This window comes from Mesoplodon bidens, assembly GCF_964165515.1.
Source record: "Mesoplodon bidens genome assembly, chromosome: 7".
NCBI lineage: Eukaryota > Metazoa > Chordata > Mammalia > Artiodactyla > Ziphiidae > Mesoplodon > Mesoplodon bidens.
The window spans coordinates 12,575,888-12,594,122 of NC_138164.1; the positions used below are offsets into that span (position 1 = coordinate 12,575,888).

General features: G+C 56.6%; 1 protein-coding gene across 1 annotated transcript; it reads right to left on the bottom strand.

Moving 5' to 3' along the window:
• Nucleotides 1-470: 470 nt before the first annotated feature.
• On the bottom strand, nucleotides 471-18,089 carry OAF (out at first homolog). Its single transcript, XM_081238715.1, has 4 exons — nucleotides 17,277-18,089; nucleotides 3,266-3,400; nucleotides 2,182-2,362; nucleotides 471-1,477 (listed from the first exon to the last, which is right to left on the bottom strand). Exons 1-4 carry the CDS (start codon nucleotides 17,547-17,549, stop codon nucleotides 1,212-1,214), a joined length of 855 nt encoding a protein of 284 aa, XP_081094841.1. The 5' UTR covers nucleotides 17,550-18,089; the 3' UTR covers nucleotides 471-1,211.
• Nucleotides 18,090-18,235: the final 146 nt, after the last annotated feature.

An 18,235-nucleotide genomic window follows, 5' to 3' on the forward strand; every position in this document is an offset into this window, starting at 1 on the left:
ACGGGGGTGGGGGAAGGGTGGACTGGGAGTTTGGGACTAACAAATGCAAACTATTATATCTATGTAATCACTGAATCAGTTTGCTATACACCAGAAACTAACACAACATTGTAAATCAACTATACTTCAATAAAATAAATTTAAAAAAAAAATCATGCCCAGGATTTGACCCCTGGAAGTCTGATTCCAGAGTTTTCACCGTATCTCACGTCTCAGTCTATGTCACGGGGTCTTTTACTGCCTGGCTTGCCCGTCTGTGTATGTCTCATCTTCTTAAGCGCATAAATTTTGTCATATCTTTTCCTAATAATACCCACCCCCACCTACATCCTCTCCCCCCAACACAAGGCTGAGCACACAGTAGGTGCTTTAGGAGCCGTTGTCCCAAGATGGGCCACCAAGAGCACAGGGACACTTCTCCTGACACCAGGTGGCAGCATTGGCCAAAAGTTCTCTCAGAACTCTGAGTCTAGAGCTATCAGCCAAGTAAAAATTTAAACTTTTATTTCTGGTACAAATGATAAATACTTTGCATTAAAAATCTGGGATTCAAGTTTTCCTCATACTTCATGCTCCCTCCCTGCCTCAAAACCTTACAAAAATATTTCTGCTTCGAGGGTGCAAGCCGGCTCCAGCTCCCTTGGCAAAGTCCAGGTCTGTGGAAAGGCACCTGCGGTCTGTCTCAGGGTGCGGGGCCCCCAGCTGGCCCCGGGCAGCCTCAGAGGCCAGTAGTGAGAGGAATGTGTTGAGATCCGCTGTCGGCACTGCCCCCTCTCTGGGGCAAGGATCCCCTCCCTGTTGGGCAGTGGGAAGGTGCACAGGGGCCAGCTCCTTCTGGAGGGTGGGGCAGGGGGCTGGGCGTGGGGAGGTGGGTGTCACAGGCATCGACACCTTCCAGGGTCTAAACCTGCAAAGAGTTAAATAGGAGAGTCACGCTGTCATATTTTGGTTGCTTGAAAGCGAACATTTCAGGGGAGATGGGGGTGGCAAGCTTGGAGAACCCCCTTCTCCCTCCGTCCCCATGGGAGTGGGGGGCTGCCTTCATGAGTTAACCCCTGCCGTGCCACACCCCTTTTCACAGTGACAAGTCGGGGGGGCAGAGGCTCCGGGATTAGGAGGAGGGAAGGGGGTGGCCACCCCCTCTGGCGGCTGGGGGAGGAGCAGTGGGCCCCAAGCAGCTGCCTCCGGGACCACCCCTCATCCCAAGCTGGCTAGGGGTCCTCATCCCAGAGGCACAGCTGCCTCTGCGGCACGTAGAAGTCGAAGCTGTAGCTCTTCTGGCAGCTGCGGATGCCACATTTGTAGGGGGTCGGGCGGTCACGGCCGTGGCAATACTTGAGCATGCAGGGGTACCAGGCCAGGCTCAGGCCGTAGCGGCAGACGCAGGGCTTCCCGCGGTCCCCCACCTGCCCACAGCGAGGCAGCGACATCTGCTCTGAGGCCTTGGGCAGGGCCTCGAACACGAAGCTGTCCACACCTGGGGGAGAAGGCGGAGGTCAGGGATGGGGGAGGGGGGGCCTCCTGGCATGGCCCCTTCAGTCACCCTGGCACCCCTATGGGCTAAGTGTTATCATCCCTGTTTTACAGATGGGAAAACCGGCCCAGAGAGGTTTAACCATCTGGCTGAGGTCACACAGTAGGTAGGGGAGTCAGGACTGAATCCCAGGTCTGTCTGACTTCAGGACAGTCCTGGGAAAGGTGACCCAGAGATGGGCCAGCAGTGAGGTCCCCTAGGCCGGGAAGGCAGGGACCGTGTAAAGATGGGAGGCGTTCTCAAGGATCCTGGGAAGGTGTGAAGGGAAAGAGAGGAGCTGATCTCTGAGAGGTGGCCGAAGAGGTAGCAGGTGGGAATGGGCATCTTTGGGCCCCATCCAGACCCTGGTTCCTGTGCCCATGTCCCAGGACAGAAGGTTCCATCTGTGTTCTCACGAAGGGCAGGGATGAGGGGGGCTTTGCCTGGGCATTCCCTCCCTGGGGCCTAGCACAGTCACAGTTCTCCGCGTCCCTACCTGGAATTGGTTCCTTTCATCTGCTGACTCCTCTCAGTAAAGAGCCACACAGGCATCACTTCCTCCAGGAAGCCTTCCCTGACCAGTCCCAGCTGGGTTTAGACCCCCCATATCTCATCATTGCTCCCCATCATATCTGAGACGATACGGCAGCGGGCAGCACCCAGCTGACCTTGCTCCAGCCAGAACCGGACGTCCTCCTGGCGGGTGTAGATGGCATCCGCGGCCTCGGCACACACGTTGCGGAGATGGGGGCTCAACAGGCCCCCCTGGCTGAAGTTCACGGTGACGTCCATGTGCATCTGCTCCAGGCCCCGCACCTCCTCAGCCTGCCGCACTGCCCGTGGATTTTTCTGCGTGGAGAAGAGCCGTTCCCACCCGGCCTCACAAGGCCCCCTGCCCACTCTTTCCCTGGTCGCTGAGAGTCAGACAAGCCCACGCCGGCTGTCTTCGGATCCTTGGGGCCACCGGCAGGGTGGCAGTCAAGGGGCACCCAGCCCCCCTCCAACTGGCGGAGAAACGGATACCCAGGGCGCAGTCAAGCCTTTTCAGCCAGCGGCCGCCGGGCTGACCTCTGTCTGGGGCCTGAGGGAGAATTCTGACACGTTGCTGGGGGGTGGCGTTGGAGGTGGGCAGGCGAGGCGAACTGTCCCAGGGTCAGTGACCTCTGGGGCCCTGTATTCTCCAACATCCAGGCAACTGAGTCACTCTGGGAAAAGCAGGTAAAAGGGAGGGGCCTCGGACAGCTCCTGCTGGATAGTTCAGGGAACTTAAATGAGGCCGGGGAGAGGCCCGGGGTCCGGGAAGGGACCGGGAGCAGGGCAAGAGGCTGAGGGTTTCAAAGGCTGCACTGAACACTTAACATGCACTATCCCACTTAATTCTCACCATAACCCATCTCTCAGTAAGAAAATAGGGGTTTTGAAGGCGAGGTGACTTGTCCAGCGTCACCGGGATGATGAGTGGTGGCCCTGGGCCTGATGGCAGATCCGACCTGCCTCCATCATAAACGGGGAGGAGCTGAGATTAGGGGACTGGCAGAATCTGGGAGATGGGGGTTCAGGGCAGATTAGGGATCTGGGGTTATGGGGTCAGGTCTGGCATATTTAAGGGGTTCGGGACTGGAGTGTAAGAGTGGGGTGCCAGCGATCAGGTGGGTCAGGGGCTGGGTGGGAGACTGGGGCTGGGGTAGGGTCCAGGCCAGGAGTCAGCTGCAGGGGTGAGGGCTCTGGGGCAGGTCTGGGGTGGGCACTCACCTGTCGGAGCTTGGCCATAGCCTCGCTGGGAATGATCTCATTGTGGTGCAGCCGGGTGACAAAGCAGAGGGCCTGGAACTGGCTCTGCCCTTTCTCCAGCTCCCCTAGGATCAGGGCCCGGAAGATCTTCACATCCTGATGGAGAAAGCAGAAGAATGGGAACCGGCCAGAGGGGGGTGGGGCCTCCTCACCAGCCCACCCAGTGCTCAGCTCAGACCCTGCAGAGGACACAGGCCTGGACGCTGCCCTGCAATAGACGCCTCCCTCTTGCTGGCCTGGAAATTTTTCTCTTTCCCGTTTAAACCTGTGACTTAAAAGAAAGAACATACCCCAGATGTTCCAAAGCCTCCTGGAAAATTCACATAGTGAACTGCTGGAAAGCTTTCCAAAACAAAATTGTTTAAAAGTACAGAACGTCACCTTAAAGGAAACAGCACCCCTTTTGGCTCCTGGTTCATTCATAGCTGATGCTTCCCCTTGGTGGTACCCCCATATCACCCTGATCAGGGTGAGTCAGGGCCCCTTCAACCACCTGACTACGGCATCATGGGGGGGGGGGCTGCATTTTTACAAGTACAGATTCTAGAGTTTCTCTCGCTGACTTTCGCATTCAGTAGGTTTGGGGAGAATGCCCCCGGAGCTTCTGGTCGGCCAGGCTCCTAGCCACCTGCATCTCAGATCAGGCAGTGGGGTCAGGGTGGGGTTAAGGGCAGTCGTCGGCCTTCTAGCCTGAGGGAGCTGGGATGGCTCACCTTTCCCCTTCCCTCTCCACTTCCCCTTTCCCCTCGGGGTTACTAGTGGCATTACCAGCAGGCCAAGGGCTCTTTCCTGTCACTGATGCACTGCGTGAATCAGAGAGGCTGGGGGCGGGTGCAGAAGGAGAAGGGAGAAGGGTGGTGGGATCAGGTCCCCTTCCCAATCTGGCTGCTGGAACCCTGGGCACCTGAGGTGTCCCTTGCTCTCACCCATCTCTGTGCCTTGGCTAACAGCTCGCGGTGAGAAGTCAGCAGGTCCCAGTCAGAAGTGGTCTGAATCTGTCAAGAGCCCACCTGCCTGGGAGGAACCCAAGCCACAATGATGGTTCTCCACCAGGAACCCCAATGGCCCTGCACCAGCCCGGAGGGGATATAGCCCTGTGTAGCTACGCATCCTTCAATGTGCGTGCCCTGGCCTCGCCCACTGAGAGCCCCCATGCACTGAGCGCTTACTGTCCATGTGCCAGAGTGAAATGCTCTGAAACAGGGCCTGAAGGTCCCCCTTGGATTCCAGTACAGGCAGTGAGGGGCCCAGGGTTCCACTCCAAGTCTACACTGTATTAGCCGGCATACAGGTCTATCTCCCACCTTCTCTAAGCCTCGTTTGTGAAATGGGGATGATGCCACTTTTACCTGGAGGCTTACAGTGAAGACTAAATGAGTTAGTGTGGGGGGAAAGCACAGCAGAATGTCCGCCCGGAGTGCGTGCTCAGCGGGGCTAGCCGGGGCCACTGTCATCACTGCAGGTGACCAGCAAGTGTCCCAGGTGATCTGAAACTAGTCAGTGCTGTCCTCACACAAACCCCCATGCCCTCTGGGAGTCCTCTGACTCTACAAGGACATTTCCCTACTTCTTTTCACCGTAAATGATCTCTGGAGCATTGAGGGCTGGGAGTGTCCAGGGAGATTTTCCACCAAGATTGCAGAAAGGGAAACTGAGACCTAGCTGGTGAGAAAGGTTCCATAAGGTTCCTCATGGTCCCAGACTTGCAGGCAAAGTGAATCAGAGCTCGGATAATCTCAGCTTCCTCTCCACAGGAAATCCACTCTCGGGCCAGGAGGCTGGGATCTGCTTGCCCCGCCAGCCTGGGCCATCCAATCTCACCCCCTCAGGTCGTTTGAGGAGAGACTGGAGGCTGGTACACTTGTGCATTTTCTGTTCTGGGCTCAGTTCCTGCCAGGTGAGACTTGATACCAGACTTTCCCTCCCGGGGCTGAGTCAGGCGGATGTCCCTGGCAGGACCCCCAGGCAGGATCCAAATTCCACCTCGGGGGTAATTTCAGCAATGACCCTTTAAAAGGACCCATCTGGTATATTCACAGCATCTTCTCCAATACCACAGGCACGTGTCACTGCCTGTGGTCTGAGGGATGCCCCAAGTGGCCTCATTGCTTGGATATCACCCATCTACCATTAGCAGGAGGAAGAATTTGAACTTTTAGACCAGACCAGGGGGCGAACAGAATCTGTTATTTTCCCTGCTTCTGTATTAAACAACAATGTCAACAACAAGAACAAAACGCTACCAAAATGGGAACTTGACTGGGGGTGGAGCGAGGGGATGAGAATTTTTTTGTTGTAATAGATTTCCTCTATATCTCCTATTTATTTGTGTAGGACAAAGATTTATTGAAGTTTATAACTGGAAGGGACAAGTCATTGTTACCATGAGTCAAAAAGGATGTATCATCCTGTTTAAAATCTTTGTAACAAAAGGAGATAGGAACTATGATTATTACCGAGTTTGGAATGGATAACTTGTTCAAGGTCATGGGACCAAGAGGAAATGTAGCCAGAATTTTAACCCAGGCAGGCTGACTCCAAAATCCAAGCTCTCACAACCACAATGCACAGCTGTGTCCTAGATCAACGAGTCCAATTTCTTTGATGCCCAGTTAAAGAAACTAAAGCTCAGGCCCAGAGAGAACGTGTGGTCTGCCCTAGGCCACACAGCTGGCGAGTGGTAGAGCCAGGATGAGAAGGCAGTGCCCTCTTCCAGCTGTGCCCATCGGCGCTGGTCTGTATGTCCTCTGCAGACCTGCCCTGGGAACGTGGCGGCTCCTATTCAAGGCTCTGGGTGACTAACAGACAACAGCATCTGACGCAAACATCAGGGCAAGATGACGCAGGATCACCCTTCTACGCCCTCTGCTGCCCTGCCCAGAGCCTCTTTAAGCCCTGAATTCTCCAGCCTTCTTAATCCTATGTCTCCGGGAAACCTTACTCCACGTGCTGAGCCCCGGGAGGGAAGACAGCAGCCCAAGCATCTGGATCTCTTTGGCTCCGTCATCATGACCAGTGTCCCTCCCACCTTCTACTCCCCACACCTTAGACTCACTACTAAGGTTCCAGGGCCCCCTTTCCCTCCAGCACTGAGGGCAGGGCAGCGGGAGAGGTCTCCCTGCTCCAAGGAACATCTGGCCAGATGCTAAGCCCAGGCCAGATGCATGCCTGGCCCCCAGGTTTCCTGCTCGCCCGAGAGTCCCCTGGGATGATCCACCCAGAGGTGCCCTAACCCTCCAAGGCAAGACCACACAGCTGGGGAAGAGCCCATGGCAGGCTCCTCAGGCCCAGGACTCAGGCTAGGGTTCCCAAGATGGGCAGTTTCTATAAGGCTTCTTCTCCCATGAGCTCCCAGGAGCCTCCAGCCCACCAGGAGCCAGGCCACCAGGAAGAAGCGGAGTGGACAGTACCAGGGCTGAAACTGGGCCACACAGAGGGTATGGCCACGGAGAGAGCATTTGCTGAAGTCCTTTGGGGGTGGTTTTAAGGTTCCCAAACAGCACGGTAGTTAAGAGCAAAGGCTCCGGAGCCAGTGCTGGCCGCGTCCAAATCCTGGCTTTGCTGATACGAGCCCTGTAACCCTGAGGGAGTTACTTAACCTCTCTGTATCTTAGTTTCCACATGTGTAAAATGAGTACAACTCACAATACCTACACCCCAAGGGATTACTGTGAGGAAAAATGAGTGAAAGGTCTCAGAACAGAGTGGGCTGGATTCCTTAAGTTCCTCTATTATTGCTGCAATCCCTGGCCTTGCTCCAGCTGTGATCTACTCCAGACCTGCAGAGGCAGGACAAAAAATGTTTCTCCCAGAGATGTACCTGAGGCCCAGAGAAGTCAGGTGACTGCTGGAGCTTGCAGGTAATCGGCAAATCTGTGGGAGAGCACTGATTAGCATCACCCAGGGCAGAGCCTTCACAGGCGCCAGGGCGGGGCAGGGGAGTGGGCAAGACCAAGGCCAAGGCTCCTGTCTTTAAGGGGCTCATAGGAGAGGTTGACCTACAACTGAAGTCAGCGCACTAGGATGAGGCCTCGGGTGAGGTTTATGCAAAATGCTATAGGGCAAAGGATGGATGAGGGAGCATTTTTTGCCCCCTTAGGGATGGGGCTGGGAGGGGTGGAGGGAGGGAAGGCTTCCTAGAGCGAAGGACATGTCAGTGGTTCTGGACAGTCAAAGGATGGGTGGCTTTCTAGCAAAGAGAGAGGCATGTACAGAAGATGGGAAGGTACGAAGGCCTCTTAATGCCCCCACCCCATCCAGCCCTCCACGTTACTGTCACACAATCTGGCCCAGTGCCCTTCCAAGGCTCCTTTTGTCCTCACCATAAAGTGTACCCCCCAGAGGCTGGCATCCAGATCTTTGCTGACAGCTCTGAGCATTGAACCAAAGAGATGGCGGTTCCCAGAATGAGCAAGGCCATGTGCCGTTCCATGAGCTGATACCTCTGCCAGGGATGAGCTGTCCCCTTCTGCCCATCATCCTTCAGGACTCAGTTCAAATGCATCCATCACCCCTGCCCTCACCAACCCTCCAGCCGAGTGGACCAGGCCCAACCCCTAGCCTCCAGAGCACGAATCCCACTGTGTCTGCAATGATCTCTTTCCTTCCAGACTCAACTCCTTGAGGCTGGGATAGTATCTTATTTGCAGGGTATCCCTGCCCCCTGAATACACTCAGTACCTATCTGGAAATGAATAAATGAAGCACTGAGTGGGCAAACAAGAGCAGGCCAGGGTCCCGAGGAAAGTGAGGGGAGTACCGGGGAGGGGAGGGCTGAGTGTGGAAGGAAGAGGCTGGCAGGCAGGAGGGCAGGGCACAGTGTCTGAGAGCCCAGCCAAGAAGCCTGAGCTTCACCTAGCATATCACTGGGCATCATCGCTGGGTTTTGAGCCAGGGTCGGACATGAATGGATCTCTGGCTTAGAGCTGAATCAGAAACTTGAGCTGTGCTGGGCCAGTGTGCATCTGACCGAAGCGCCTCGGCAGAGGGCCCCATCCTCATGTGGCGTCTTCTGCCCGGGCAACAAGTCCCCCAGGCCCTTCGTGTTGTGCCGCAGCCCCAGACAGGGGCTCCACTTATTTATGCAGTATCCTCAGAGTCTGGCACAGAGCTGAGCGAACGGACCAGTGCTCTGGGGCCTCCACTGACCCCCTCGCCTCCAAAAAGAAGACAGCTCTTCCTTCTTGGGCTTCCTTGTAACTGGGCTTCTGCAGGCTGGTCGTCCTACAGCTGTGATTTGGGCTTCTAGAAGATTTAGGGGATCATTTAGTTCAGGCTCCAGTGAGGTTCCAGCAGTGGACGTGACCTTCAAGGTCACACAGCTGCAGAGCCGGGCCCAGGAGCCCAGATCTCCTGACTCAATCCAGTGATCTTTCTGCTCTTCTGAGCTCCCCGCCGAGCCCCTTCCCAAATATTCTATTCTTCTCTGCGTCCACTCCCTGCCACGCTGCCTGAGATCCACTGTATCTCACAGAGAAAAGGCTGTTCTGGGAAAAGCAGGGGGCAGCTCTCTGCACTTCCCAGAGCAGACAGCCCGTGCCAGGCCTCTGCTGCTGCCTTCCTGGGGAGAAGCTCCAGGGAAAGCTCAGTGTTGGGGACGGGTGGCAACCCCACAGACGGAGCCCTCCGGAGAGCTGATGACCGTGACGTTGTCATATCAGCCCAACGGGCGGCTTCCAGCCTTAGATAAGACTGAAAGAGGGAAACAAACTTCTCTCTTGCTTCGGCTGCTGTGGGGTTTTATGTTACTTGCAGCCAAGTCGAATCGTAACTGTACGCACAGACAGACACTTGCTTTCCCCCATTCATGGGTCCCACGGCCATAATCTTTCACCCAGACGTGCTGATTCTCCCACCGTCTCCCACCCCTCAGCCAGCGGCACCCAGGCCCCCCAGGCCCCTCCCGCCAGGGCCCACGCTGCGGCTCGGCTGCGCGGTCCCTTCTCCGTCACACCGTTGCTCCTATGAGCACGTTTCCTCCCTCACAGCGTCTCCGGGGAGCCTCCCCATCTCCCCCTTTCTCTCAGTCACACGTGGCAGCCCTCACAGATTGTCTCACAGGCCCACCTCCTTCCGACAGTCTCTCCCACACCCTCCCTCCCTCCTTGAATTCCCCCAAAGTCTCACACGCCATGTCTCACACCCCATCTCACACACAAGCCTCTGCACACATGCTGTTACACTCCCCTGCCTCAAGGCACGCACACCTCCTCGTAGGCATCCTCTCCTGTGTTCGCTGCCCCAGCCTCAGCCTGGCCGACCTCCCCTCCTCCTCTGCCCTCCTGCTGCCTTCCTGTCACCAGCTCCCAGCTCCCCACCCTCCCAGGGCCCTTCCTCAGCCCCCCAGTGGGGAGCGGTGGCGGGGGCTGTCCTCTCTCAGACCTTGCTGCCAGCCCAGCCTTGCACCACAGGGGACCCGAAGACTAAGAGGGCCTGATGGCGGAGCTGCCCTTTCCTCAAAGCCCCTCTCCCAGCCCACCTCTGTGCCACGGTGGCTGCACAGCCCAGGCTGAAGGCCACCTCTCCAGGGTCTCCACAAAGCACCAACTCCCCTTTCCTCTTTGCCCTTGGACGGCTGACGCTGTCTCCTGGGAGTTTCCTCTACCATCTTGGTCTCCTTCCCGTCGTCACACCGGAGTGTGTGATCTGAGGCCCGGGCTGAGCCCACCCAAGTATTTATTGTGCTGCTCCTGGCCGGGGCTGCTTCATGGCTAGAGAGGAGAGAACTTCACTGCACTGGGGAGGTGAGGGGTCGCGCTGGAGGGGCAGCCAGGAACCAATGCCCTCTTCTCCCCGTGCTGGCTGCCCCGGGGCACACTCAGGGGCACCTTGGCCCCTCTGCCCTGTCTCTCCAAGCAGGTACAGAGGCAAATGGACTCAACCCAAAGCCAGGCCAAGTGCATTCCCTGGCCGGTGCCCCGGACGTAGGCCGCTCCCATTACGAGATGCCTGCAGACCCTCAGGGCTGGGCCCGGACAGAGGCTTCTTGTTCCGGGACATTAGTGCCACCACCAGCTGGGGGCAGTGCCGCCTGCCCGCTCCCAGTGCTCCCAGTGCCCCCAGTGCTCTGTCAGCCAAATCCCAAAGGTCGCCACGGTCCCGACTGCCCCAGGAACAATGGGCGGCTTTATGCGGATCAACTGCGCCCCAACGTCCTGCTGACTCAGGGCTCCTGAGGGGGGCGCCACGCTTCCCTCTCACCTGCATTCCCAGCCCCAGCGCCTGCCCCGCCCCCAGCCCTTCGTGGGAACCTTGGTGGCAGCAACGTCAATGCTTGCCAGCGAAAGGATGGGAGTCCCAATAATGCTTTGGTCCCCAGAGCAGGAACCATCTGCTTAACAGCGTGAGGAAGGAGGGCCGGGGCCCTGGCTAGAACTGCTATTTCTCTCCTCACGTGCCTTCGCTGGCCTCTGCTTCGCTGAGGCCTCTTACTCACTTCTCACAACACACCTGCAAGCATCACACTGTGTCTGTGTCATGTCTGAACCTGGGGCTCAGAGAGGTTAAGGGATCTGTCAAGTCACACAGCTTGGTAAAGGGCAGGAAAATGTACAGTGAGTGCTCAGTAGTATCTGTGAGATGTTTTAAAAATGGTCCCCTCACCCCCACCCCCCACCTCTCCAGAGGCCATGGCGGGAGGGGAACGGGGAGTGTCTCGGGCACAGTGAAGGGGTCAAAACTTAAAATTCGTGGGAGGGGTGGGGTGGGGGGATTGTGATGAGCCTGGGGGAGGGGCGCAGCCCAAATCTGTACAGAGGAGGTTTTCTCTGTCGATTTGTTCCTCTGCACCAAGGCTTTTTTCAGTCTCCTTCTTCCTTCTCCCCTCCCCTATTCAGGTTTCTTCAGCCTTCTAGAAGGAGCCCATTTATATGCCATAGTAGCACAGGCAGTCAGAATAGAGTGGAAGGCTCCCTGGGTCCCAATCTTGGATCATTAGCTATTGATCTCATCCAAGTTGCTTCATAGCTCTGAGCCTCAGTTTGCACATCTGCAAAATGGAAGCAATGCCTGCTGCGTGATGTAGTGGTGAGGATCGAATGAGGCCAGGCGTGTGAAAGCGACTGTCAGTGTGTGACCTGACGGCTCAGATATATGTGATTCTTACCTCAAAGCTGGCCTCTTGTTCTACCATCCCCACCTCTGTGCACCTTGGGAAGCCTCGAAGGAAGAACCTCACTTCTGCCTCTCCCCATCATCCCAACAGGCCACTTACTTGTCCCAGGTGGCAGTCCTCACTGCCTGACCCGGGATCTTTTGCCAGGACTCCATCTGGACATAAGCGTTTGGGGGGTGGGAGATGCTTGCCAGACTCCAGGAGCTGGGCTGAACCTCAGGGCAGGGGTGCCGATCTCTGATGCGGGGAGGAATTCCTCAGACATGGCAGAGGGACTGCTGTTAGACCGGAGGGTCCCATGGACACAAGCCGGATCATTCTTTCTGGTGACTTCTCATGAACTGCCAGGGTGGGGAAATACCCTAGATACCAAAAAACTCTGGGCCTCTCCTGTAAGCACCTCTACTGCCCTCTGTTCCCCCCAAAGACATCCTCTCCAACAAATACCCCTACTACAAATCACCAAACTGCAGGGACCGAACACAGGCAGGGTAGGGGGAGACTGGACTCTAAAAGCTTGTCCGGCCTGGCAATCCCCGGGATGTGATATCCTGTTAGAATAAACAGCCTCAGGCAGCAACGTGGCCATTTGCACATTCCACATCTTTGCTGACTACCTCTCCCAGGCTGAAGCTGCTCCCCCCACCTAGACGGGGAGCCCCAGGGCAGGGACGCTGGTGCTCTCTGGACCGTTCCTTCCTCGGCTCCCACTCCCACTCACCCGTCGGGGCCCAGGGCAGGGTGCAAGTTTCCAATCTCCCTGGGTCCCTCAGAGTGACCTCGAGCTCATCCACCCTGTTATATGGCTCCCCTTATCTTGGCGCCAGCCTGAGGCCCCTCTTGACCCCTTCCCTCTAGCATTTTTTGGATGTGGCTCCTTCCTCCCGTTGCAGCCATGACCCCCACCCCCACCCCGGCACAGCTGCTCATGACTTTCTCTTATCTTTCAGCCCCACCCTCCCTGTCCAGTCAGCACCAAACCGCTTGAACATGACTCATCCCCTCCCTCAGCTTTTAGACACTCACACTGGGAGACAGAGGGGAAAGAGACACTTGGACGGGCACAGCAGCCTGGGGGACAGGGACCAAGAGGGCTGTCAGACCAAAAGCCGGGATGGTGACATGCCCGTTATTAATATGCCCAGTAAGTCTGTACCTCCGGGTATAATCACATACATAGGCTTTGGATTCTCAAGAAGAGCACTGCTTGTTGAGAGTGTATGATGAATTTTAGTTCCTGCACTGAGGGCACAGAGAATGAAGCCTCAATATGCTGTTGAAACACATTAGGGACTATCGTGGGTAGAATGACAGGTTTCAACTAAGTGACTGAGTTTGAGATCTACCTTCATTTAACAGTCTAACCTGAAACCTCCTCCACGTCCCTCCTTCCCTGGAGCAGCTATGTCAGTGCTTCCCAAACTTTGCTGCTCATTGGAATCAACCAGGGGCTCTAAAAATCTGGCTGCCTGGTTCCTACCCTCAGACAGTCGGACTTAATTAGTCTGGAGTGCAGCCTAGGCTTCGGGGTTTTCCAAAGCTCCCCAGGCGATTCAAATGTGCAGCAAAGTTTGGGAGTCGCTGAGCTATGTCACTTCTTTGAGAGCTGCAGCCTGACCTGCTTGATGGGCAGCAGCCTGTGGGCAGGGCCTACAGTAACTCATGGTGGTGATTGGTAGCTCCAAGCTGCTTGCGGAGTTCGTCATCCTTGCCCGGGCTCCAGGCTACATGTCCTGGAGCAGGTTGATTACTGTTACAGCTTTACTGGCTTCAGGTCCAGTGTGGCAGTGTGGGGAGGGCCAGGCCATGTTAGAGACCCGTCCCGGCAGAGGCAAACAGAGAGGGTGGAAGGGGTGGGGGTGGGGTGGGGTGGTGGTGGTGGTGTGTGTGTGGGGTGTGTGTGTATGTGTGTGTGTGTGTGTGTGTTGAGATCATCCAGACAGAGGGCTGCATTGCATCCAGCACAAGGGGCCTCGCTGCTCCCTGAGTAGACTGACAGGACAGGGATGGCTGCTCCCTGCTAGGGGGCTGGCCAGCAATTTTGGAGTGTGATGGTTAACTTTATGTTTCTACTTCACTGGGCTAAGAGATGCCCACATAGGTGGCAAAACATTATTTCTGGGTGTGTCTGTGAGGCTGTCTCGGAAAGATATTAGCATTTGAAGTAGTAGGCTGGGTAGAAGGTGGCCCTCACCAGGGTGGGTGGGCATCATTCAATCTGTTGAGGGTGTGAATAGAACAAAAAAGGTGGAGGAAGGGCAAATTTGCTCTCTGTGTGAGCTGGACATCCATCTTCTCCTTCCCTCAACATCAACGCGCTTGGTTCTCAGGCCTGTGGACTCAGACCGGAACTACATGGGCTTTCCTGGGCCTCCAGCTTACAGACAGCAGACCGTGGGACTCAGCCTCCATAACCGTATGAGCCAACCACTCATGATAAAATCTCTTTCTGTAGATCTGTATTTCTACCCTATTATTTCTGTTTTGCGGGAGAACTCTGACTAATAAATGGAGCTTCAACGAGAAGCTTATGATGAAGGATTAAGGCTCTTCCAGGCTCAGTGCTGACCTTCCGTGTGACTTTGGGTTGGTCATGCAACCCCTTTGCACTCAGGCTTACAAGGGAAGGTCCATGTTGAGATGCGATGTGGACCATGATTATGAAAGTTACTGGTTTCTATCTGGAGCACTGAGTACAGCAGCTGACACACAGTGAGTATTTCATATGCATTGCCCTGTTTAGTTCTCACAATGGCCATGGGATCGGTACCATTATTATCCCCATTTTAGTTCTCACAATGGCCATGGGATCGGTACCATTATTATCCCCATTTTACAGATGAAGAAATGAAGCCTTGGACAGATCGGGTAGCTTGCCCAGGGTTAAACCAGGTCTGTCTCGTTTCAGTCTGGACTGTCTCCCAAATGTGCAAAATGGCCAACGTCACTATTCCCAAGTGGACTAGGGACTGTTCCCAAACCACCCCAAATGGATTTGGTACAGGAAACAAAAGAAACACCACATCCAGGACTTTTTCCTACAGGAAACGTCATTACTTCTAGATAGAAGCTTCTCGTGGAAAGTTGCCAAAGCGGGCAACAAGAGAGGTGACCCACCCCAGAAGGATCCCGTATAAAAGTTGCTCTGGCCAATGCAGACAGTGGACTGGGGTGGAGATAAAGGCTATTCCACCCCACTCCCAGCCTTCCCCAACTCCACCCTGCCCCAGGCCATCTGAGAAACCCAGAGTCAGAGGGGACCTTGGAAAGCTGGTTCCCTTTGGGTACCTTCCACTCCCAATTCCCTCCCTTGCTGATGAAATTGGAGATGCCAGGGGTGGGTGTGAAATGCCAGCTTCTGGGTCAGAGGCTAACCTGAAAAGCACACTCTGGAAACCTGGGTGGTGGTTTGAACCACGGTGGGGATTAAAATGTGGCTCTTAAGGCCATTTGCGGCAACATGGATGGACCTACAGATTGTCAGACTGAGTGAAGTAAGTCAGAGAAAGAGAAATAATGTTTGTATGCGGAATCTAAAAAAACAAAATGCTGTAAGTGAACTTATTTACAAAACAGAAACAGACTCACAGACTTAGAGAAGGAACTTACGGTTACCAGGGGGTAAGGTTTGGGGGGAGGGATAGTTAGGGAGTTTGGGATTGACATGTACACACTGCTATATTTAAAATAACTAACAAGGAAAAAATAAAATAAAATAATACAAAAATAATAAAAATGAGGCTCTTACAATCAGCTCCGAATCGATTCTCTAACTGGGCAGTCAGCCTCCTACTCCACCCTCAGCCCCAATCCCCAGGCCTTCACCCCACTGCCACCCCACCTCTCCCCTCTCCTCGCCCTCAGGGTAGAGCAATAAAATCTTCCACGCTGCAGCTAGAGGCTATAAAAGCTGAGCCCTACCCCTTGACTCTTTCACCGGTGTCCTAGCCACAGCCTTGGCTGCCAGAGAGGTGCCAGGGTCGGGGAAGTCTCTCTAGGGTTTCAGCAAAGCCACAGAACAATGCGCAGTGGGCAGGAAGGTGGGAGACTCATAGGCTGACCTGAGGCTCACTCACAAGGACAAAGGGCTTCAGTGGAAGGTCAGAGGGGAAGATTAGATCCCTGTCTCCTGGGGAGGGTCTGGCCACTATTTGGGTTTTCTAGGAAAAGAAGAGACTTGACAAAATTCCCCTGGAGTTTAAGTGGGGACTCTGGGGGTGTTCTGGCCCTGTCAGCTTCCCTCTCTCCACACACAAACTCACCTGCCCCTACCTGAATTGAGAACCTAGTTTGGGCCTGCTGAGTGAGGAAGGGTTGCAAAGTCCTCCCCATTGCGACACTCAACCGCCCCTCCACCCCCAACCTGCCACCCGCCACTGGTCTCCCTACATCCCTTGTCAGTGAAAACTCAGTAGTCCAGGGACAGATCGGCCGTCAAGCCCCACTTCCACCGTCCACAGAGTCACCACCCACCCACCTGGTACTATCTTCGGGCGATTCTGCTGGGTCCCTAGCTGACACTCCAAACTCTACCCCCTCCCCCACCCACCCCCAGCTCCCAGTCTCTAAGAGGAAGGAGAGAGAGATGGCTCAGGCAACAGTCCCACCGCCCTGGGCTTCCCCAGCTGCTGCCTATGTCATGGGCCTCACCTCTCCACTCCCCCAGAGACAGAGCCTCACAGGGCCTCTTTATCAGGAGAAGAACTTGGGGAGGGGCACTTCAGGTGATCAGGAGACTCCCTTTGTGTACCTACACCTCACCCACCTTCCTCCCCTCCAGGATTCCTGCTGCTGGGTCACCGCTGGTCACTCGCCGCCCTTCCAGGCCCACTTCCTGATAAGACCAGCACCTCCACTCTCTACCCCAGCCCCAATCCTGGGGGCAAGGCCCCCCTACTGGTTCCCTCCACCCCCCCACACACACACACACTGAGGAGAGGCTGTCTCTACCCACTTCCCTGCAATCTAGGCCCCCCTACTGGTTCCCTCCACCACACACACACACACACACACACACTCACTCACTCACTCACTCACTCACTCACTCTGAGGAGAGGCTGTCTCTACCCACTTCCCTGCAATCTAGGCCAAAACTGGGGGTTGGCCAGCCCTCCTGCCAAGCAGGGTGAGAGGTGGCACCTCTCCCATAGCCTGGGGACTGCATCTGGGGCCTCTCCCCAGGTCTTCCGCTACAAGTTTCCCAGACTTTTGGACCAAAGAGGAGAAGTGGCTTCTCCTCGGCTTGGGAGGGACATGGGACAAGCAGCTCTTCCCAGGAACCCCCTTCCCCAGCCCAGGAAAGTGAAACAAGGAGAGGTAGTACATAGCCTCCAAGATGTCAGGGCTGGGAGGCCTGGCGCCACCCCCTTGCTCTGTACAGAGGTGAGAAAGGAGGCCCGGAGAAGGAAAGGAACTTGCCCTAGGTCACACAGCGAGAACCCAGGACCTCTGATGCCTGGCCCAGGATTTTTCTCTGATAGAGCCTGAGAAAATGACTCCAAAAAGGGAGACGGGGTTGCTAACATTGACTCCCTTGAAGTAGGTCTGCACCTAGAGGGCTCTCGGAGAGCTGAAAGACGAAGTGGGGAGCTGGTCTGGTGGCCTGGTCACCCAGAGAGAAGAAGTGAAAGGCTGGAGGGGAGAATCGGAAAGGCAGCAGAGCAGTTCGTGCGGGAGAATGAAGGGCCGGGTCTAGGCGCTGGGGAGCAGGGCAAAGAGGTGTGGATAAGAGCCCGGCGTGACCTTGGCTAAGTCGCGTCCTTCTCCTGGCCCAGTCTTCCGTCTGCTGGCCTCGGTGCGAATGGGACCCCGGAGCGCTCAGGCACGCAGGTCCCCCCGGGGCGAGCGAGGGTGCCTCACCTTCTTGAAGTCGGCGGTGAAGGAGATGAGGGTGCCGTCGGGCTTGCGCAGCTCCAGGCTGATGCTGTCGGCGTCGCTGTCCGCCTGCAGACTCTCCTCGGTCACCTGGCCGTCGGGCAGCCGCACGCGGACCCGCAGCTCAGACGGCGCGCCAGCCCCGGTCCCCGCGCCCACGCTGCGCGGCGCCCCAAGCAGCTGCATAAGCACCGGCAGCAGCAGGAGCAGCAGCGCAGGGGACGCCGGGGGGACCCCGCCGCGGCCGGGTGGGCGCATCCCCGGGGACCGCCGCCGCCCTCGCGGTCCCGGCGCGCCGCGGGCGGGGAGCGGCTCGGCCAAACTTCGCCCTAACTTGGAGGCTAGTTCGCGGCGCCGGGGCGCGGCTCCCCGAGGGGCTCAGCCGCGGGGCGCCCGCGACGCGGCGCCGACGCACGTGGGCTGCGCTCCGTCGCGCGTCCCCCGGCGGCTCCGAGGCGGACACCGCGCTCCAAGGGCCCGTCTGCTTCCCCGGCCCAGTGCCCTCGCTCCCACGGCCCCCAACTCCGGCGCTCCCAGACTCTGTTTTGCACTTTTCATTCAATCCCACCCCCCGTCACTTCCTTCAGAAAACAGAAACCACCAGGACCTGCCTTAAAGAGACCGCGCACCTCTCGGCCCTTAAAGGGCCCGCGGAGGCTCCCCGCGCTCGGCGGCGGCCGCGGACGGGGGCGGCGCGGGCCGAGGGGACCGGTGCAAGGCGGCCTTGTGGGAACAGGGCTTTCTCAATCGCCCTCCCTCCCCGCCGCGCCCGGCAGCGACCGGGCTGGCCCAGGAGTTGACTCTCCCAGCAAATCCCTTCCTCCCAGCAGGGGCGGGACGGGTGACTCTTCCCCCGCCTCCCTTTTTTTGGCTTGTTCTTGTGCCACGTGGATGAAAGAATCGGGCTTGGTGTTTTAGGGGTTTTGTTTGGTCTTTTAGTTTCT